Source organism: Suncus etruscus, chromosome 19 (assembly GCF_024139225.1).
Source record: "Suncus etruscus isolate mSunEtr1 chromosome 19, mSunEtr1.pri.cur, whole genome shotgun sequence".
Taxonomy (NCBI): domain Eukaryota; kingdom Metazoa; phylum Chordata; class Mammalia; order Eulipotyphla; family Soricidae; genus Suncus; species Suncus etruscus.
Genome location: NC_064866.1, coordinates 3,929,473 through 3,948,364, shown reverse-complemented (window position 1 = coordinate 3,948,364; position 18,892 = coordinate 3,929,473). Strand labels below are relative to the sequence as shown.

At 38.7% G+C, this 18,892-nt stretch overlaps 1 protein-coding gene across 1 annotated transcript in view; it reads left to right on the top strand.

Annotated features, from left to right (window-relative positions):
* Window positions 1–16,443: 16,443 nt before the first annotated feature.
* Window positions 16,444–18,892, top strand: part of PHGDH (phosphoglycerate dehydrogenase) — a 36,679-nt gene continuing 34,230 nt past the window's right edge. The window contains 1 exon segment of the mRNA XM_049765923.1: window positions 16,444–16,643. Within this exon segment, the coding sequence (XP_049621880.1) occupies window positions 16,506–16,643 (138 nt within the window). The 5' untranslated portion in view covers window positions 16,444–16,505.

Below are 18,892 nucleotides of genomic sequence, written 5' to 3'. Positions count from 1 at the left end.
GGCTCTATCTATGCTCAGGGATCACACAAGTTGGCCGTGCTTAAGGGACCATGAGGTGTCAGAGAGCAATCACAGGCCAGCTGTATGCAAGGTAAGTAAGTGCCCTACCCAATATACTATTGCTTGGGCTGACTGTTGTTTTTGTTCTTTCATTTCACATTTTCTTTCACTTTAATTATATTTTGAGTTTGGGATTCCTTGATATTCTGAATCTGTTGATTTATGGGATTCATCAAACTTGGGAAAAATTGACTATTAAAGATTTTTCTTCTTTCCATTCCCCCTCTTTTCTTTGAATTCAATGTATATTGGGTCATTTGTCTTTTCTTAGAAACTTATTTATTTTTCCCATGGTATTCTGCATATTTAATTTTAGGTAGCTTATATTGATGTTTCTGAATTATCCAGAATTTTCTACCACGTTTTTTAATCTACCTCTGTTCAGTGAACCCCCATACTTAGTATAGTTTCCCTATCTAGAAATTTGAGTGGGGGTCTCTCTCTCTCTTTCTCCCTATCTAGAAATTTGAGTGGGGGTCTCTCTCTCTCTCTCACTCTCGCTCTTTTTTTTTTGTATGTTTGTTTGATGTGGGACCAAACCCCAGATGTGCTCTCCTGGCTCTGTGTTGGGAGTCACTTATGTCAGTGCTTGGAGGATCATTTGATACTGGGAATCAAACTAAGGCCTCATACATGCAAAGCATGTGCCTAATTCATTGTCTTCAATAGCTACTGGGTGTGAAAGAGTAACATGTTCAACTCTTCATTAAGTATCCTAAATATATGGAACAGAGTGATCCTAATTATTTTTTATCCTTACCAATTTTTCTATCATGTTTTTCCAATTCTGGGTGGGTTTCTATTGGATGATTTTTCTCTATCTTATGCATAAAAGGAATGACTGTTTAAAGAAGAAATGGTTTAAAATTTACTGATTTGATTTAAAATATACATCTCTAAAGTAATAAAATGTAAGATCTTAATCTCACCTGTGCTTATTAATTGAAACTATCGCATGTTGTCTAAGCAGAAAAGTAAATCAACTTGGTTTTACAATATTTTAGACTAATATTTACACAGAATGAAATCTCTTGAGCTATATTACCCAGAAACATAATTGTGGAACTTTTAAATTCAGTAAACTTGCTTGAAAGAGAAAAATTAAACCACAGAATAGAACTCAATGACTTGAAATCTTAGAACTATGCAATAAAATAGTGTAAAGAAATGTATAATGAATAGATTTTTTTTGTTGTTGTGAGATAATAAAGAATTCTGTCTTAAAGTAAAATAGAATGGAATGAAGGACAGGTATAGGATAGAATGTAGATGTAAAAGAAGGTGTAAAATGTCTACAAGAAATAAAATGTAATAAAAGAAATTTTGCAGTCAAACTTGCTTAATCTATCAAGTGTGAGTAAAGGATTTTATATTGGGTGAATACATATATACATATATTTGAATAAAATTAGATGTTAATTTTTTCTCAGTAAATAAAGTACAAAAGTATTTCTAAGACTATGCATGATCAGACATTGTTTTTAGTTCTTTTCTTTTCCTTCATTTGCTTCGCTTTGTTAAAATCTCTTTTCTTGACATTTCCTCTCATGTATATACCAAATTTTTAAAATCACAAAAACAGGGGCTGAAGCGGTGGTGAAGCAGTAAGATGTTAGCCTTGCATACATCTGTCTGACCTAGGACTGACTGCAGTTCAATCCCCCGGCGTCCCATATGGTCCCCCAAGCCAGGAGCAATTTCTGAGCGCATAGCCAGGAGTAACTGCTGAGCATCACAGGGTGTGCCCTCCCCCAAGTGTTTTTAAAAATCACAAAAACAGTTCTATGAAAGAAAATTGAATACAGTTTTGCTTTTGAACTTACATGTTAAGGCCCTCACTCTGTAAATCAAGACAAACTGTTATAGCAATTTGATAATTGAAGAATGTCAACTCACATAATTCATCAGTGGTAAGAAAAAATTATATGTTTACATGATTATTTGTAAAAAAAAAAAGCCTTCAAAAATCAAAATTTCCTTAGTATGCAAACTTAGTAATTTAGGAAAAAATAATCCTTTTCAATGCGATAAAAAAGCAACTATAAAAAAACATTAGCTAGTATCATAAATTATTATCAAATGAAATAGTTTAAGAAAAAAGAAAAAAGGGCACCAAGATAGAATTAAAAGGATCAACATTAATAAGTGTTACAAAAACTATACACAAAATAACTAGTACAAATAAGCAATTCAACAAGGTATGGGGCCCAAAGGTCAAAATATCAATGCTTTTGTTGTTTACTATTCTAAAACTATTTAAAACTGTACTATTCTAAAACGAGTTTTTTACTATTTAAAACATGATACACATTATATATAGTAAATGTTATATATAACATATCAAGCACATCTGTTTATGTGTATACATTTGTCCGTTTGTTTACAGAAATACCTCTATCCCATTTACACATATATTGTCTATTTATGTATCTAGAAAATATTTCTTTTAGCTTATATGAGACAAATGTTTTTCTTATCACATGAGCTACATTTCCTCCTCTTGCAACCTGCAACTTTTTGGAATTCTAAACATAGGGAATTTTATTTTGCTTCATGCTAGCTACTATTGTTTTCCCATAGAAATATATTCTAAAATTCTCCTGGGACCGGGTTAATAGGCAAATGTTTAATCCTTTCAGCTATTTTACTTTAGCTTTGTCATGCAAGGCAGCACTTCATCTAGGCCTAAAAGATAAACCTAAATTGAGGTCAGGGGGCATATTCTTTGAATGATTAGAACTTGAATTCATTCTGTCTCTTTCCCATGAAAAGGATCAAAGGACAGTGTTAGCATTTAACTCTGCTCTCAAATCTCACCTGTGCCTCTTTCCTTCAGAGAAACCTTTCTCTCCTTGAGAAGTTGTAGGTTCTTTTCCTAAAGAGTTTCAACAATTCTGTATAACATTTGACCTCAGTTGTGGCTATTGTCTTATTTGTGTGATGAGTTGGTTAAGACTTGCCAGGTCCTCTAGAGCAAGGACTCTGTTACTCAAAGATAGTTTGTGGAAGAATGAATGAGGAACCTGCTCCTTCCCTTTTCTCTCCGCCATCTTAGTGACTAGATCAGGATTGCCCTGTGATTCAGGGTCATCTCCCTTAAATTATTCTGTCAGATTGTACCTGTAGTGCCAAACTCCAACAGCTCTGACTCTGGCCCTTTGAACACAGCATATTGGCAACGTATTTCCTTCATTTTTGCTTTCACTCATTCTTTGTCTCAGGCAATCCTAGTAATTTAATCACTCCCGGAAGTAGATAGTGGAGGAAGAGGTTGGAAATAGGGTAGCGGGGAGAGTTTTCTGGTCCTGTTTGTCAATACTTCCATTCATCATTCCTCACTTCTTCACTCCCTCTATCCTTCTCTCCATCTCTCCATTTATCCATTTCTCCCTCCTTTTCTCCATCCACCCATCCATCCATTTGACCATCTATCCATCCAGGCATCCATCCATCCATCCATTCATCTAGGCATCCACCCATCCTTTCATCAACCCATCCTTCCATCCATCCATCTATTCTTCCATCCATCCTTCCATCCATCCATCTATCTATCCATCCATCCATCATCCCATCTATCCATTGAGCCAACCAGCCCACCCCCATTTTAATTTTAGTCTTAACTGGGACTTTCCAGTCTTTTGTTTGATTTAATCCAAACACCCTAGTTTCTTTGAGGAGTAGGGAAGTTCATTACTGTCCCAATGCCCTTCCTAAATTCTAAAACTACTTTGCTTTTCTGTTTCTTAAACACCTTGTTTTATATGAAACCTGGTTCCTTTCATTTTTAGTATTCAGGCATACCTATTTTCTTTTTCTTTTTGGTTTTTGGGTCCCATCTGGCTGTGCTGAGGGCTTACTCCTAGCTTTGCACTGCAAAATTATTCCTTGTAATACTGTAGGGAACCATATGTGGTACTAAAGATTAAACCCAAATTAGTCACATATAAGGCAAATGTTCTATCCACTCCACTCTATCTTACAACCCCAAACATATGTTTTCTAATAGCTACTTTCTACAAATTATCACAAATTTGTTAATCTAAAATAACACAGCACAGGTAGTGTGATAGTACAGCCAGTGGCTTGCCTTGCATGTGACTGACCCAAGTTGCATCCCTGTCATCCTATATAGTCCCAGAGTCCAATAGGAGTGATCTCTGAGTGCAGAGCCAGGAGTAAAGTCTGAGCACAGATGAATGTGGCCCTGAAACCAATAATAATAATAACAATGATAGTAAAAATAACACGATTATGATCGTAAGAATTATAGAGTTCAAAAGTCTGAAGTCAGTTCACTGGGTTAAAAACAAACATGGCAGTTTCCATCTGGAAGCCCTAGAGGGAATCTTTTTGCCTTGCTCCTCCCAGTCTCCAGAAGTCACTTAACTTGTGGCTCCTTCCTTTCTTATTAAGGCTCAGCACTTTCATCTCTGCTTCCACCACTGTAAAACAAATCCCCATGGTTTGTGAGATTAATCCCCACACACTGTATCTCCACCACCAGGTGGATGGGTCTGTTGCAGCTGGCCTTGGGAAATTAATAAACCAAGCCAGTGAGGAGAGTCGTGGAGTTAGTGACTTCTTCCTCCTGGTGTCTCTGAGTGCGACAAGCCAAACTGCTTTTTCTTTATTCTCTCAGAACAAAATCTACCAGAGCTGAGCAGAATAGAGTGATCCAGGTGGGCTTTTACATAGCAAAGGAAATGTTTAAAGTCAAGAGGAAGATGTGGGAACACCTTTGTTTTGGGTTACTGACTGGGTGCCGTCGTCCACACCACCATATGGCTTTTTCCCTCATCCTAACTCCGAATGCATTCTCATTTTGATGAACTCTAAATTTATCTGTCCACCCAGATAATCTACAATAATCCTCCTATGTAAAACTTCATGACCTAATAACATCTGTAAGTTCCATTTTTCCTTACAAGGTAACATAATAAAAGGTTCTGAGCATCTGTCTGAGATTTTTATCCTGTTTACTACAACTAAGGATCAGTCATACCAGTAAATACTAATATCTTGACTTCTCAGACAATATAGAATCCCTAAATTTCCCCTGCTGACATTGTTCAAGCATTTAAGATTTCTGTGTTGCTGTTTCTAAATTGTAGATAGTTTTTTAAATTTATTTATTTATTTTTGGGTTTGGGACCGCACTCAGCAGCGCTCAGGGGTTACTCCTGGCTCTGTGCTCAGAAATCATTCCTGGCAGGCTCAGGGGACCATATGGGATGCTGGGAATCAAACCCGTGTCCATGCGGGGTTGGCCACATGCAAGGCCAATACCCTACTGCCATGCTATCTCTACAGCCCCAGTAGATAGTATTTTAAAGATGGAAGAAACTTCACTCCAATTTTGACAGCCAAATGAACAATATAATTAGACATTGAACCAGCTGTTTAAAGAAATGCTGTAATACAATGTTTATGATTTATTGTTGTGTAGCTTTCAGTAAATTGATTTTAATTTTCTAAATTGTAAAGTTGAGAAACCAGAGAGACATGTGTTTTCCCTGCATGTAGCTCGACCTTGTTTCAATCTTGAGCATCACATACAATCCCCAGAGTACCACAAGAAGTGATCTAAGAGCACAGAGCTAGGAGTAACTCACCCCCAGAATATTGCTATATACAGCTCAATTTCTTCACCTTCTCTCCTCAGAAACTCTGAAACTGTAAAGTTGGGGAAATTTTTTAAATATATCTCAGATTTATTATTTGTAAAGTAAGGATAATAATGTAACCAACCCCTCTGGTAGTTGTGGTATTTCCTGAGTAATTAGTTAGTTAGAACCTCAAAATAAACATTAAATATATTGATTTTTATCACAACTACTTTACATTTTGCTGCACATTTTTACAAACACATGTAATATATAGGGCTCTAACAAGAGATGTCTAAAATCCTATGAACCCCATGAATAGAGTTGAGGAGCATGAATTCCCCCCCTACCCCTGCCCCCAGTTGTTTGCACATTGTGAAGAAAAGAACTTTGTGGTTCTTTCCAGATCTTTCAGTGACTTAAATAGGTTTTGCAATGAAGGAGCTGAAGATGAGGAGAAGAGAGTTTGAGATCTCACATAAATACTATCTGATTACACTGAGGGAATGGAACTTCTAGAACCACAAAGACTGACTTCATCATAAGTCCCACCCCTGGAAATGTGCAGATACTGAGATATCTAGATACAGAGGTCTTATTTCATCTCCCAGGACGAAGCAGAAGTCTTCCAAACACCACAAAAGCACCACTGGGAGAGTAAATGAGCCTGAACAGAGTCTATAGTTAATCCCATGACAATATACTCCAAGGACGGAGAAACCCCATATCTCTTAGGCCAAGTGAGTTTCTTTTCGAATGACCCCAATATTTACTGTGCTAGGGCAGGAGGGAAAAAAAAGCAAAAAGCACAAGACATTGTTTATTTTTTATATATTATTTTTACCTTCATTTATTATTATTATTATTTATTATTATTATTTACCTATCTATTTTTGGTTGATTTCTTTGTTTGGGTGTGGTTATTGAAGCTGTTGCCCCCATTTATACTTATTTTTTTCTCTTCTTTTCTTTTCTTTTTTATGTGCTCTGCCATGTTTCTTATCTCAAGACCAGTGGTGGTTTTTTTTGTTTTGTTTTGTTTTGTTTTGTGGTGCTTATCACTATTGTTGGAGTCCTCACTGGATATTTGGCACTTCTTTTTGTACTGGTGGAGTGTTTCACCTTCTTTTTCTCCTTCATCTCTCAAACCGATGATGAGAGCCTTTTCAGCGTATTAGACTTTTACCCCAGTTTATTACTTTTCTCTTCTTCAAACAAAACCATGTGATTTGAACTAGCTAGTCCTGCCTCCCAGTTAGAGGGGGAAATAAGGGAGGAACCAGGACCAAACAGGTGCAAGACTAATAAGTAGTAGGCTAGGTACAGAGGGGACCACATATTCTAGCAGCCCTGGAGGTGAGGGAAGAGGATATAGGAGGTAGGACAAAAATGGAGGTGTAGGGAGGACAAATTGGTGATGGGAATCCCCCCTGATTTTATGTAAATATGTACCTAAAATATTATTGTCAACAATATGTAAGCCTCTATGATCAAAATAAAAATTATATTAAAAATACTGTCTGATTATACCCAACTCCAAACAAAAGCTCACAGTTTCTTCTTGGACAATATGTTTTAAGATGTGACTTGGCCAGCTCCTAGTGTTGATGAAGTTTCAGAGATTTGCAGTAGCCATTGAATTGGAAAACACCAGAGTACAAAACCTAATGCTCCCATGTTCATGAATAACTGCATTTTCAGTTGAGTGACCACAGTCCTTGACCCATGTTGTTCACTGTTCAAAATTGAGCCTTTTACTTTCGAATTGTTCTTTCTTTGCCACAAGGCTTCCAGACAACTGGTTCCAGGAAGAGACACAGACTAATCCAGTGGCTTTGGGAATGTAAAAGATTGCTCAGAAGAATGGAAAGAAAGGGAGTTGGACAGTGAGAAGAGATATCTTTATGCAGATGACAATAATATCTGATGAGTTCTTTCTTCATAGCATCAAAGTATACATCACTACTGATTTTAACGTTCCTGACTAATTTACATTGCACTGCCTTTCTCTTCCATTTCAGGTACTTCGCTCAATATAAGCCGTGATTCACTCTGAACTATCTGTTGTTGATTTTTAACAGCAAAACATTATTACAATAAAATGTCCAAGGTGTTTTATTGTAAAAGAGACTGAAGTAAAGTGCCATAGAGTCAGGTGAGAGGTGGGACGGTAGGGAAATTATGGACATTGGTGGTAGGAAATGTACTCTAGTGAAGGGATGGATATTAGAACATTGTATGACTGAGAATTTTTAACCTTGTATCTCAAAAAAATTTTTTCTTTGTTTTTTTTTTCAGGCCACACTTGTTTGATGCTCAGGGGTTACTCCTGGCTAAGTGCTCAGAAATTGCCCCTGGCTTGGGGGGACCATATGTGACGCCGGGGGATCGAACTTTGGTCCTTCCTTGGCTAGTGCTTGCAAGGCAGACACCTTACCGCTAGTGCCACTTCGTCGGTCCCACATCTCATAAAAATTTAATTAAAATGTTTTTATTGGGGTCGGAGCAGTGACACAGAGTTAGGGCAATGGCCTTGCAGGCAGCTGACCTAGGATGGACCACAGTTTGATCCCCTGGTGTCCCATAAGGTCCTCCAAGCCAGAAGCAATTTCTGAGTGCAAAGCCAGGAGGAGTAACCCCTGAGCATAACCAGGTGTGGCCCCAAACCAAAATAATAATAATAATAAACAATAAAGTACTTTTATTGAGATTCTTTGGTTTGCAATTGCATTAATAATGATTGTCCAGTGACATAATCTCATTGCTATACTTATCATCAGTGAGGACTATCTTTTTGAATATGCAAACCATTTTTTATTAATATAGTCTTGCTCTCCCCCCAGTAATTTAATTGATTATTTTACAAGCCTCTTCCCCAATGTTTCTTCTGTTAAGGTTCACTTGTGTTTAAGTCATCTGGTGGTTCCCACTACTTCTTTTTCTGACATGCAAATCTCAGAATGAACAAGTTGTTTTTTCAGGTTGCTGACTTCATCCCTTATTCATGGATTCTTAACTTTCATTGTCAGTTGCCTTTTGAAATGTTAAGTGTTTTTGACTAAGTAGCTTCCCATGCTGACTAAAGGACTATCTACTCTGTGCATCACTCTTAGCACAGTATCCTTGCCAACACACCATAAAGAGACAAATAATGATTCTGTAAAATAGAACTGTATGTGTGCATTAATATGGAGTAATCATTACAAAAATTAGATAATGCTTATACTGCCTTATAATAAATATTTTGTGTTCAGTCCTATTTAGAATAATAAAATTTAGATTATGTAGAATGCTCAATGATTGGTACTCTTAAGTGTGATCTCCAATTATCATTCTTTCTTTGGGTTTAGGGGCTCTAAATTTCCCTTTCAGGGGCCTGTCTTTTCTTCTTTTATTTTTAAAAAATGAATATATTTTAGAGGACACATCTGGCATACTCCTGGCTCTATAATCAGGGATCACTCCTCAGAGAGCTTAGGAGAATATTTGCGATGGAGTAGATCAAATTAGAGTTCACCACAAGCAAGGCAAGCGCCTAACTTCTGTGTTATGTCCCTTGTCTACTGGACACATTTTATTTTTTGCTCTAAATTTTCCTCAGATGAAGTGAATTCTCAGGACTGAGAAATCAGCAGATACTGTCCACTGGCCATAGCAGTCAGTATGAGTCTAACAAATGAACCAAGTGGACCTACTGAGGGGCTCAGCTGTAGAAATTAAAAAAAGAGTGCAATCTTCTTGGATTACCCAACTGTTAGAATATACAGCCACATCTTGTTTACTTCACCAATTGCTGACATTCTTGCCACATGTTGCTTCTCTGGCAATAAAAAGAAATCCTGAAGAAAAGGGGAGAGAAATACACAGAAAGTCAGGGATAACCAAAGAGCTTATTTCTGTTCCTGTTGATTGTTTTAGACCTTGAATATTCTCTTCTTTTTTTCTAAGCCAGGTTAGGTTACAGTTATATCATTTGCATCAGCAAGAGTTCAATTGATTCACAGCGCTGAGTGGTCTGGCCTTTAATAATTCATCCACTTAGGCAGTGTCTATTCCTCTTTGCTTTCTACAAGAGTGCTTTGATACAGCTATTGGAAGGAAAAGCCATAGTCTTTCCTACCTGAACAACTTTGTTTCTGCCTCTATTCTCTTCTCCAAAGGTTCTTCCAAATATTCTCCCCCAAGTTCTTCCTTCATTTTTCAGATTTTAGTGTCAAAACTGCCTTTGCAGATTTCTCTGATTGTGCGTTCTTGAATGACCACTCACAATTCAGTTCCTGAGGGCAGGAACATTATGGGACTTACTCAGCAGCAGCATTCCAGTGGTTGGTCTTGGAGGAGGAATGCATTTTGTGCTATCTAAATATTTGAGGGCAAGTTCCTTGAATGTGCCAGCTTCATTCTACTTTTCCCTCTGCCTAAAACTTTGTTTCCTTAGTTCTCTACCAAACTGCTCCTTCTTCCTTCAATCTATTAGAAATGGCTTCCTTCATCAGTTAGCCAAATAGGCAATCCCTTGTCTTAGTTTCTCTATTATGTCTCTCAGTTTAATATTCTTTATTATACTAAAGCATGCCCTTTGTTTGTTTGTTTTTCTCAAGACAATAAAGCTTCCAAGAGAACAGAGATTGTTCATCTTGTTTAGAGCTTTATTCCCAAGGCCTGCAGTCAGGCCAGGCATATCACAAACTCTCATAAATAGATATTGATGATGAATGAGTGCATCCATGAATGAATGAAAAACAGAAATACAGATGTGCTCATTGGTTTGGGGTTTAGTGGGACTCTCCGGAATTACTCCTGGCATTGCCAAGGGAGCAAATTAGATGCTGAAGACTGAACTCATATGCACTGTACCTTTTCTGCTCTACTATATAGCTCCTGCTTCAGATCACACTCATTTGTATACATAATCTTTTAAAAATCTTCACATGTGGGGCCAGAGAGATAGCACACCAATAGGGCATTTGCCTTGCAAGCAGCCAACCTGGGTTCTATTCCTGGCATCCCATTTGGTCCTCCAATTTGCCAGGGGCGATTTCTGAGTGCAGAGCCAGGAGAGACCCCTGAGCACTGTTGGGTGTGGCCCAAAATCAATCAATCAATCAATCAAAAGTTTTAAAAAATTAAAAATCTTCACATCATCCTTAGGAAGTAGAGCAAACTATAGTCAACTATTTTAGTGAAGAAAACTGTTTTAGAAGGTGATTTTCCCAGTGTTCCTTTACTCTGGGAAGCTCTTCAAATCTAATTCAGTTCATTCTTTTGATGATAATCTATGTTTTAAAATCTCCTTTATTACCCTGTGAATTTGATCATATCTGGGATCCAAGTAGAAAAGTAGAATGTTTACTCCAGACCTCTTGAGCCATATCCTACATGGAACTGGACATGTCTAGCTCCTACAATCTCAGGTGCTCAGAGTAAGGCCTAAGTGAATAACAGACTTGCCTGTTCACCACAAACAGGAGAATAGACAAGGGAACTTACTGGTGGGTTTTCAACTTCCAAAGCAAAACCCACACTTTCACTTTCACTCTCAATATTTGGTAATTGTGAGCAACTTAATTTTACTTATCTTCCCATCTTTGGTCACCATCTTCTCAGTATGCCTCCCAGAAGCAATTCAAAGGTAACCTTGCAGATGACTTCCAATAGCCCCTTAATGTTCTGGATGGTTCTTTTTCCTATTCCCAAGGCACTCAGTGCATCTCTCTAGTTCTAGACTTCAAATACTTTTTCTTTCTTTCTAAGGGGAGACTCTGTGTCTTATGGCTAATGTCTTATCCTTAATGTTAAGCCACAGTATACTGCATGTTGTAGGTATTCAGTAATGCCCTTTGGGGATGCAGTCTCTTCAGACCTCTTCAATGTGGACTGTGCTGCAAGGAACTGTTGTCAGTATATAAAGTTATATTTGTGATCTTATGAGTATGGGTGAGAAAGCAGGCCTGAAATTGTTTTATATATAACATAGAAAGTACTTGGAGTTAACTTGAAGATAACGCTTAGAAATGGAATAGAGGAATATTTGTGACTTACTATGGTTAAGGTTATTCGATACATATTCTTTGCACACTCTTTTTTTAAATCCATAATGCATTATTTATTTATTATTTTAATAAAAAGCACATGTTTTTCGCGCTATTCACAATAGCCAGGCTCTGGAAACAACCAAGATGCCCTTCAACAGACGAATAGCTAAAGAAACTGTGGTACATATACACAATGGAATATTAGGCAGCCGTCAGGAGAGATGAAGTCATGAAATTTTCCTATACGTGGATGTACATGGAATCTATCATGCTCAGTGAAATAAGTCAGAAGGAGAGAGAGAGATGCAGAATAGTCTCACTCATCTATGGGTTTTAAGAAAAATAAAAGTCATTTTTGTAACAATCCTCAGAGACAATGAGAGGAGGGCTGGAACAGGAGCTCACTCCATGAAGCTCACCACAAAGAGTGGTGAGCACAGTTATAGAAATAACTACACCGAGAACTACCATAACCATGTGAATGAATGAGGGAACTGGAAAGCCTGTCTAGAGTACAGTTGGGGGTGGGGTGGGATGGAGGGAGATTTGGGACATTGGTGGTGGGAATGTTGCACTGGTGAAGAGGGGTGTTCTTTATATGACTGAAACCTTATCACAATCATTTATGTAATCAAGATATTCAAATAAAGAGAAAAAAATAAAAAAAAATTACCCTCTTTTTATCCTCTGGGCTCTTAAAAAAAAGCACATGTTTATATTTTAAAATACACCTCTTCCATCATATCTCATTATGTCACACTCTTTTTTTAAGAGTGTGATTATTTTATTAATAGCTTTTTAAGTGTCTCTCAGGATGTGGCTTTAATCTGCTGTGAAAGTAGGTGGTGCATAAAGAATAAGAAAAATAAATAAAGAAGGAAAAAAAGAGAGAGAAAGAAAGAAAGAAGAAAGGGAGAGAGAAAGAGAGAAGAAAGAAAGGAAGGAAGAGAGAAATAAAGAAAAGAAGAAAGGAAGGAAGGAAGAAAGAGAAAGAAAGAAAGAAAGAAAAAAGAAAGAAGAAAAGAAAAAGAGAAGAAAGAAATAAAAAATAACATCAGATATGAAAGTATCTCTGGGTTATGAGTTCAGACAGATACCCTTGAAGTTTGACTTTGGGAAAAGGAATATAGTGTCTTGCTTTAGAGAGAGTGAAGTGTCTAGATTATGCATTAAATGAAAAGAGGAGGGGCGGGGAGATGGCATGGAGGTAGGGCATTTGTCTTGCATGCATGAAGGATGTTGGTTCAAATCCCGGCATCCCAAATGGTCCCCTGAGCCTGCCAGGAGCAATTTCTGAGCACAGAGCCAGAAGTAGCCACTCCTAGACAGACTAAGTATTGTCTCTCCTCAGAACTCCCCATTCTACTGAATACCTCAGAGAAGAGAATTTGAATACTTAGGAGTACTAAAATGTGGGACTTAGTGTTTAAATCTTTAATACCTGAAATAACTGTATTATGAACAATTTGGTAAATCACAGCATTTATAAAAACATTTCTGGTGTCAGACATGAAATTATGCAAATAAAATAACAGATTAGACAGATGATCTTCCTCTATAGGAGAAATTGGTCAAAATTCTAAATTGTGCCTAAGAAATCAGTTATTTTAAATTTTCCCACGCTGGAGATAAAAGGTAATAAAATGTCATGTATGGACATTCTTTTGGCAATGAACTGTAAATCCAGTGTCAAAGATATTATTATTTATTTTTTGTACTTTCTTTTATTTTTATTGAGCAGTCATTGACCTACTGATCATTACACATTTAAGGTAAATAGTGTGATAACTTGGCCTACATACATGTGAAATGATTGCTATCATCATTTCTTGAGCACAGTTATTAAAATTTCTTTTTTAACACCATAATTATCAAGTTGTTCATACTACAGTTTTTTTTTCACAGATAAATTTGTTCGTGAGTTACAGTTATACAATGTACAACAACCTTCCACCAGTGACAGTTTTTTTTAATATATAAAATTTTTATTTAAGTGCCATGATTACGAGCATATTTGTAATTGGGTTTCAGTCATAAACAGAATATCCCCCTTCACTAGTGCAACATTCCCACCACCAATGACAGCTTCCCTCCTCGCCCACCCTTGTCTGTATTCAAGATAGGCATTCTACTTCTCTCATTCTTCAACATTGTCATGCCCGTTGTTAGTGTAGTTATTTCCCTAACAGTGTTCCCCACTCTTTGTGGTCAGCTTCAAATTGTGAGCCCCTCTTTCTGGCCCTTCCAGCCCTTATTTCTATTGTCTTTGTGTATTATTACAATAATGTCTTTCATTTTTCTTAAAACCCATAGATGAGTGAGACTATTCTATGTCTATCTCTCTCTCTGATTTATTTCACTCAGCATAATAGATTCCATGCACATCCATGTATAGGAAAATTTTATGACTTCATTTCTCCTGACAACTGCATAATATTCCATTTTATTATTATTTTTAAAAAGCACTTCTCCAGTACAGTAGTAGGACACTTGCCTTGCCCATGACTGCTCTGCCTAATTTAATCCCCAGCACTCCATATGATTCCCCAGGCGCTACCAAGTGTATTTCCAGAGTACAGAATCAGGAGTAACCCCTGAGCATAGGCAAATGTGCTCCCTCTCATGTACAAAGTACCTCTCATGGAGAAAAGCATGTGGGTAGTGGAGTGGGGACTGTATTGGTGAAGGGAAGTGGACACGGATGAAGGGAATGGTGTTGAAACATTCTATTTCTGAAACCCAGTCATGAATAACTTTGTAATTCACGGTGGTGAATTATGTTCTTAAAAAAAAAAACAGAAATTTGAACTTTCCAGGCTTTGTACTGTTGATTTTTTACAGAGCTGTGTGAAATAAGAATCTAGCACTTCAATTTTATGAATGTATTGGACAATGAATTGCATACAATTGTAAATAGGCTTGGACATGCCTATGAGACAGAATTCAGATTCATTTAGATTTGCTTTCTGATCCTAAAAAACCTTAAATAACATACAGAAATTTCTCAACATTTATACCAAATGGGAACAATGGAAGAACATGTGTTTGCTGGAGCTTAAAAGAAAGTAGTTTAAAAAAAAAAAAAGAAAGAAAGGAGTCAAGATCTGGAAAGATCTGGTTTCTTGGCCAATATATACATTAGCACATCTTTTTGTTTTTCTTTTTCCTAATCAAAGAAGATGTTGGAGGATGAAGAAAATAGGGAACTTGGATAAAACCTGGATATTCTAAATGCACCCTTTATGGCTTTTTAAAAAAATTTATAATTCTCTTGGGGCCGGAGAGATTGCATGGAGGTAGGGCTTTTGCCTTCCATGCAGAAGGATGGTGGTTCGAATCCAGGCATCCCATATGGCCCCCCAACCCTGCCAGGAGCGATTTCTGAGCATAGAGCCAAGAGTAATCCCTGAGTGCTGCTCGGTGTGACCCAAAAAAAACTAAAAAATAAATTTATGATTCTCATCCAATCATTCATTTGGAACTAAGTTTTACTAACATTGGAAAACATATGCATTTTATCCTTTAACATGTGGCAAATGAACTGTTGTTTTTCTGTGTTTTTATTTTTGTTTGTTTGTTTGGTATTTCAGGAACCTTCAGCACTCAGCACAGAGATTTTTTTTCAATAAATGCTTGCTAAGGGATGAAATGAATGAATTAAAATAATAAGCATGAATTAAAAAAAAGTGGATGGGGCCCAGAAGCCAAGTATTCTTAAACATTGAAGGGGGAAAAAAAAAAGAGGTCAGATCTAAATACCCAAGCCAAATGCAACCGCAACATAATCAAGAGACCCAAACTATAACAAACTAAATATAAAATGAACCTGTTACACTAGTAGTCCAGGGGGCTAAAGGTGGAGGTTTGGGGTGCAAATGAGGAACAGGGGTGGAGAGAGGTTCTCACTGGTGATGAGAATGCCCCTAAATCGCTATCAGTATATGCCTGAAATACAACTGTAAAAGAACTGTAATTCACAATGTCCTCAATAAATAATAATAATAATGATTTTTGAAAACTTCAACACAAAGAGTAGTGAATGCAGTTAGAGAGAGGACTACACTACCTATCATGATAGTGTTAATGAGTGAGAGAAGTAGAAAGCCTATCTCAAATACAGGCAGGGAGAGGTGGGGAAGAAGGGAAATGGGGGGGGGGCATTGGTGATGGGAAGATTGCACTAGAGAAGGGGTGGGTGGCATTCTTTAAATGCCTGAACCCCAGCTACAATCATGTATGTAATCAGCGTGCTTCAATAAAGATAAAAGAAACTTAAAAAAAATAATAGAATAAGCAATGCAAAAGAGTCAGTATTATCTCTCAGTTTCCCAAGGAAAGAGTTCTGTTTGTGTGTTGGTTGGTTTTTCATTTGTAGTGTAGACAAAGTGAATTCCAGCTGTTTCACAGAAATGTTTAAGGCATTTAGTGACAATGAATGAGGGGCATTCCCACCACCAGTGTTGTCCTTCCTCCACCCTGTTCCCAGCATGCATTCCATATCTCCCTTCGGAATCAGCCAGTCAGCACAAATTATACTTCCACAATCTCCATTCACCAGGTGCAGGCAAGGCAGGGCTTTGGGCAGAGATTGAGAAACGCATTCATCGCCAGGGTATGACCAAGTAGGCGGGGACCCTGTGCAGGCCCGGGGAGGAGCCTCTTGAGTTGGAGCTCTTGGATCCAATCAAAAGGAGACTGCCAGGGGGAGATGTAAGGGGGAGCGGGAGACAGAAAATCCAGCCCAGTGAGCCAGCCAGCTCCTTCCCTGCAAGAAAGAGCAGAGGCTTTCCCAGCTCTATCCCCAGCCATGGCCTTTGCAAATCTGCGGAAAGTGCTCATCAGTGATAGCCTGGACCCATGCTGCAGGAAGATACTGCAAGATGGAGGGCTGCAAGTCGTGGAGAGGCAGAACCTGAGCAAGGAAGAGCTGATAGCAGAACTGCAGGTAAGGCTAGGAGGAAGGCCACTTGGCCACCCCATCCCCAGGAGCCAGTCCTGGGGCTTCCTGAGATGGGGGGAACTGGAGGGGTGCAAGGGAGAAAAGATGGGGGGAACACACAGCATGCATACTTTCCTTTCAGTTTGCAACCGCGTGTTTCTTCTGTGTCTGCCTCCCTGCCATGTCAGCCTTGCCTGGTGCTGGCATTTACAACTGGTCCTGCCAGATCTGCTCCAGGGATGCCTGCAATAGGGTGCTGGGGGAGGGGAGCCAAAATCTACCCCCTTCCCCTGCCCCTCCAACCTAGTTCTGGCTTTCCAAGACCTTGCTCTGCTTCCCTTGCTTGGGACCCAGCCAGGCTTCTGGCTTCTGAGCACCATGAGGAGAAGGAGGCCAGGACTGAGGCTGCAAAAATATGCCTACCCCCCCACCCCCCACTCCTGGCCTTTCAAGTCTGATGCAAGACTGGGTTGAGTTTTCACCGCCTCTTGGAGAAAAGGGGCGGGCTGGGCTGGGCTGGGGGCGCCCGGATGCCTGTACCGCCCACAAGGCAGCTTGCTGAGATGCAGCCAGAACCTCCTGGGGCTTTTGGGGGCACGTGGGCCTCACCCCTACTTAGAAAGAAATGGCCCTTTTGGACCAGAATCCAATCCCAAAGCCACACACACACAGCAAATTTTGATCTCTCTGCAAGCTCTGCTCTGGAAGTCCTGAGTGGGATATGCTGGATATTTTTTTTTTTGGTGGAATTTGAATTTGTCTTTATTGGGGGTACAGGGAAACAGGGTTTAGATCACCCAGGGAAGTGTCCTTGTAGTCTTTCCAAGATTGTTTTTGTGATTTAGCACCAACGGGCTTCAGACCTCTCAGGGCCTTGACTTTGTCTCTGTTGCAGTGACCTACAGATGGGGTATGAGTTTGGGGATTTTCATCTTTCATTTTCACCAGACCGCCAAATTGGGGCAAAGTCTGGACTTGGGGCTTTTTAAAAAAAAAAAATTAGAATTTTTTTAAAGGGGGATTTGGTTGGGGGTTTCAAGGACAGGCATTTATGCAAGGAATGAAGAAAACCAGGTTTCACAAGGAATGGAGTGAGGAAGGTTAGATCGCAGGAATCCAGACCTGAAACTTGGAGAGGGATTTCAAAAGCATCGCAAACTCCTGGCTACAGAGGCTGGCGGTTATGTAGGCATGGGCACTCTTCTGCACTCCTACTTCTGTGCTGGCTTTGCTATTTGCCGAGGCAGCCCAGTGGAGAGTGCTTGTCTCTGGGGAGCTCTGTGCGAAGGGCTTCCTTGCCTCCCCCGGTTTCTTTCATTCATGCTCAGGGACTTGGCCTGGCCCTTGTTGCCAACTGTTTGGAATTCCGAGCAAGCACCGTTCCCTCTCCAACTCCATAGTCAGGATGAACAGTTATCCCCCATTAAGGAAAAAAAGTCAGAACTCACATGTGTGGGATGAAGCCAAAATGAATGGGTCATGACTAGCATTTTAGCATGCAAAGGAAGAACTCTCAAATGAGAGCCATGCAAAGTATGACTTAGTCCTGTGGCATAAAATTATTTTAAATTACATGGTAGTTATATTGTATGCTCGGTGGTATGTGAAATATGTGAGTATAAAAATCATGATGTTTCCTGCTATGAATCTTGGTCAAAAGAGCTTGAAAACACTGACTTGAAATAGAAAGCATTTTTGTCTTGTACTCACAAAGTTTAAGCTTCTATCAGCTGAGGTCACGTCTTAAACCTAAAATACAGGAATATTTAAAGTTGAACTTGAGCCATTAAACCAGTGAGAAATCTACTTTTGCATTATTAGTATACACATATCTATATACATAAGAATGTGTACAAAGTCCATGAAATAATGCCTTTCCTATACAAGATACCTCCTGATCTTCTCTTGTTTAATAAAATAGCAGTAACAGCACTGGTCAGAATTCACAAAGCAAAGAGTGATAAACGTGTTTAACTCGCCGGAGCATAGCTATGATTCCACAATGTCACAAAAGATAAGGGACTTCATTTCCTTGCCAACTGTCTTTCTATCTTTTGAAAAGACTCTTTTAAAACTGCAAGTTTTCAGCCTTTGCGCTAGATTTACTTTGCCCTAATTAAACTATCATCTACTTAATCAGTCAGTGTTCATTCTCTGTAACCAGGCAACATGATGTGGGAGTTGTTTTTTTTTTTTTTTTTTTGTGCTTTTTTTTCTTTTTTAATTCTAAGTCACTACAGGTGGGGTGCTCAGGA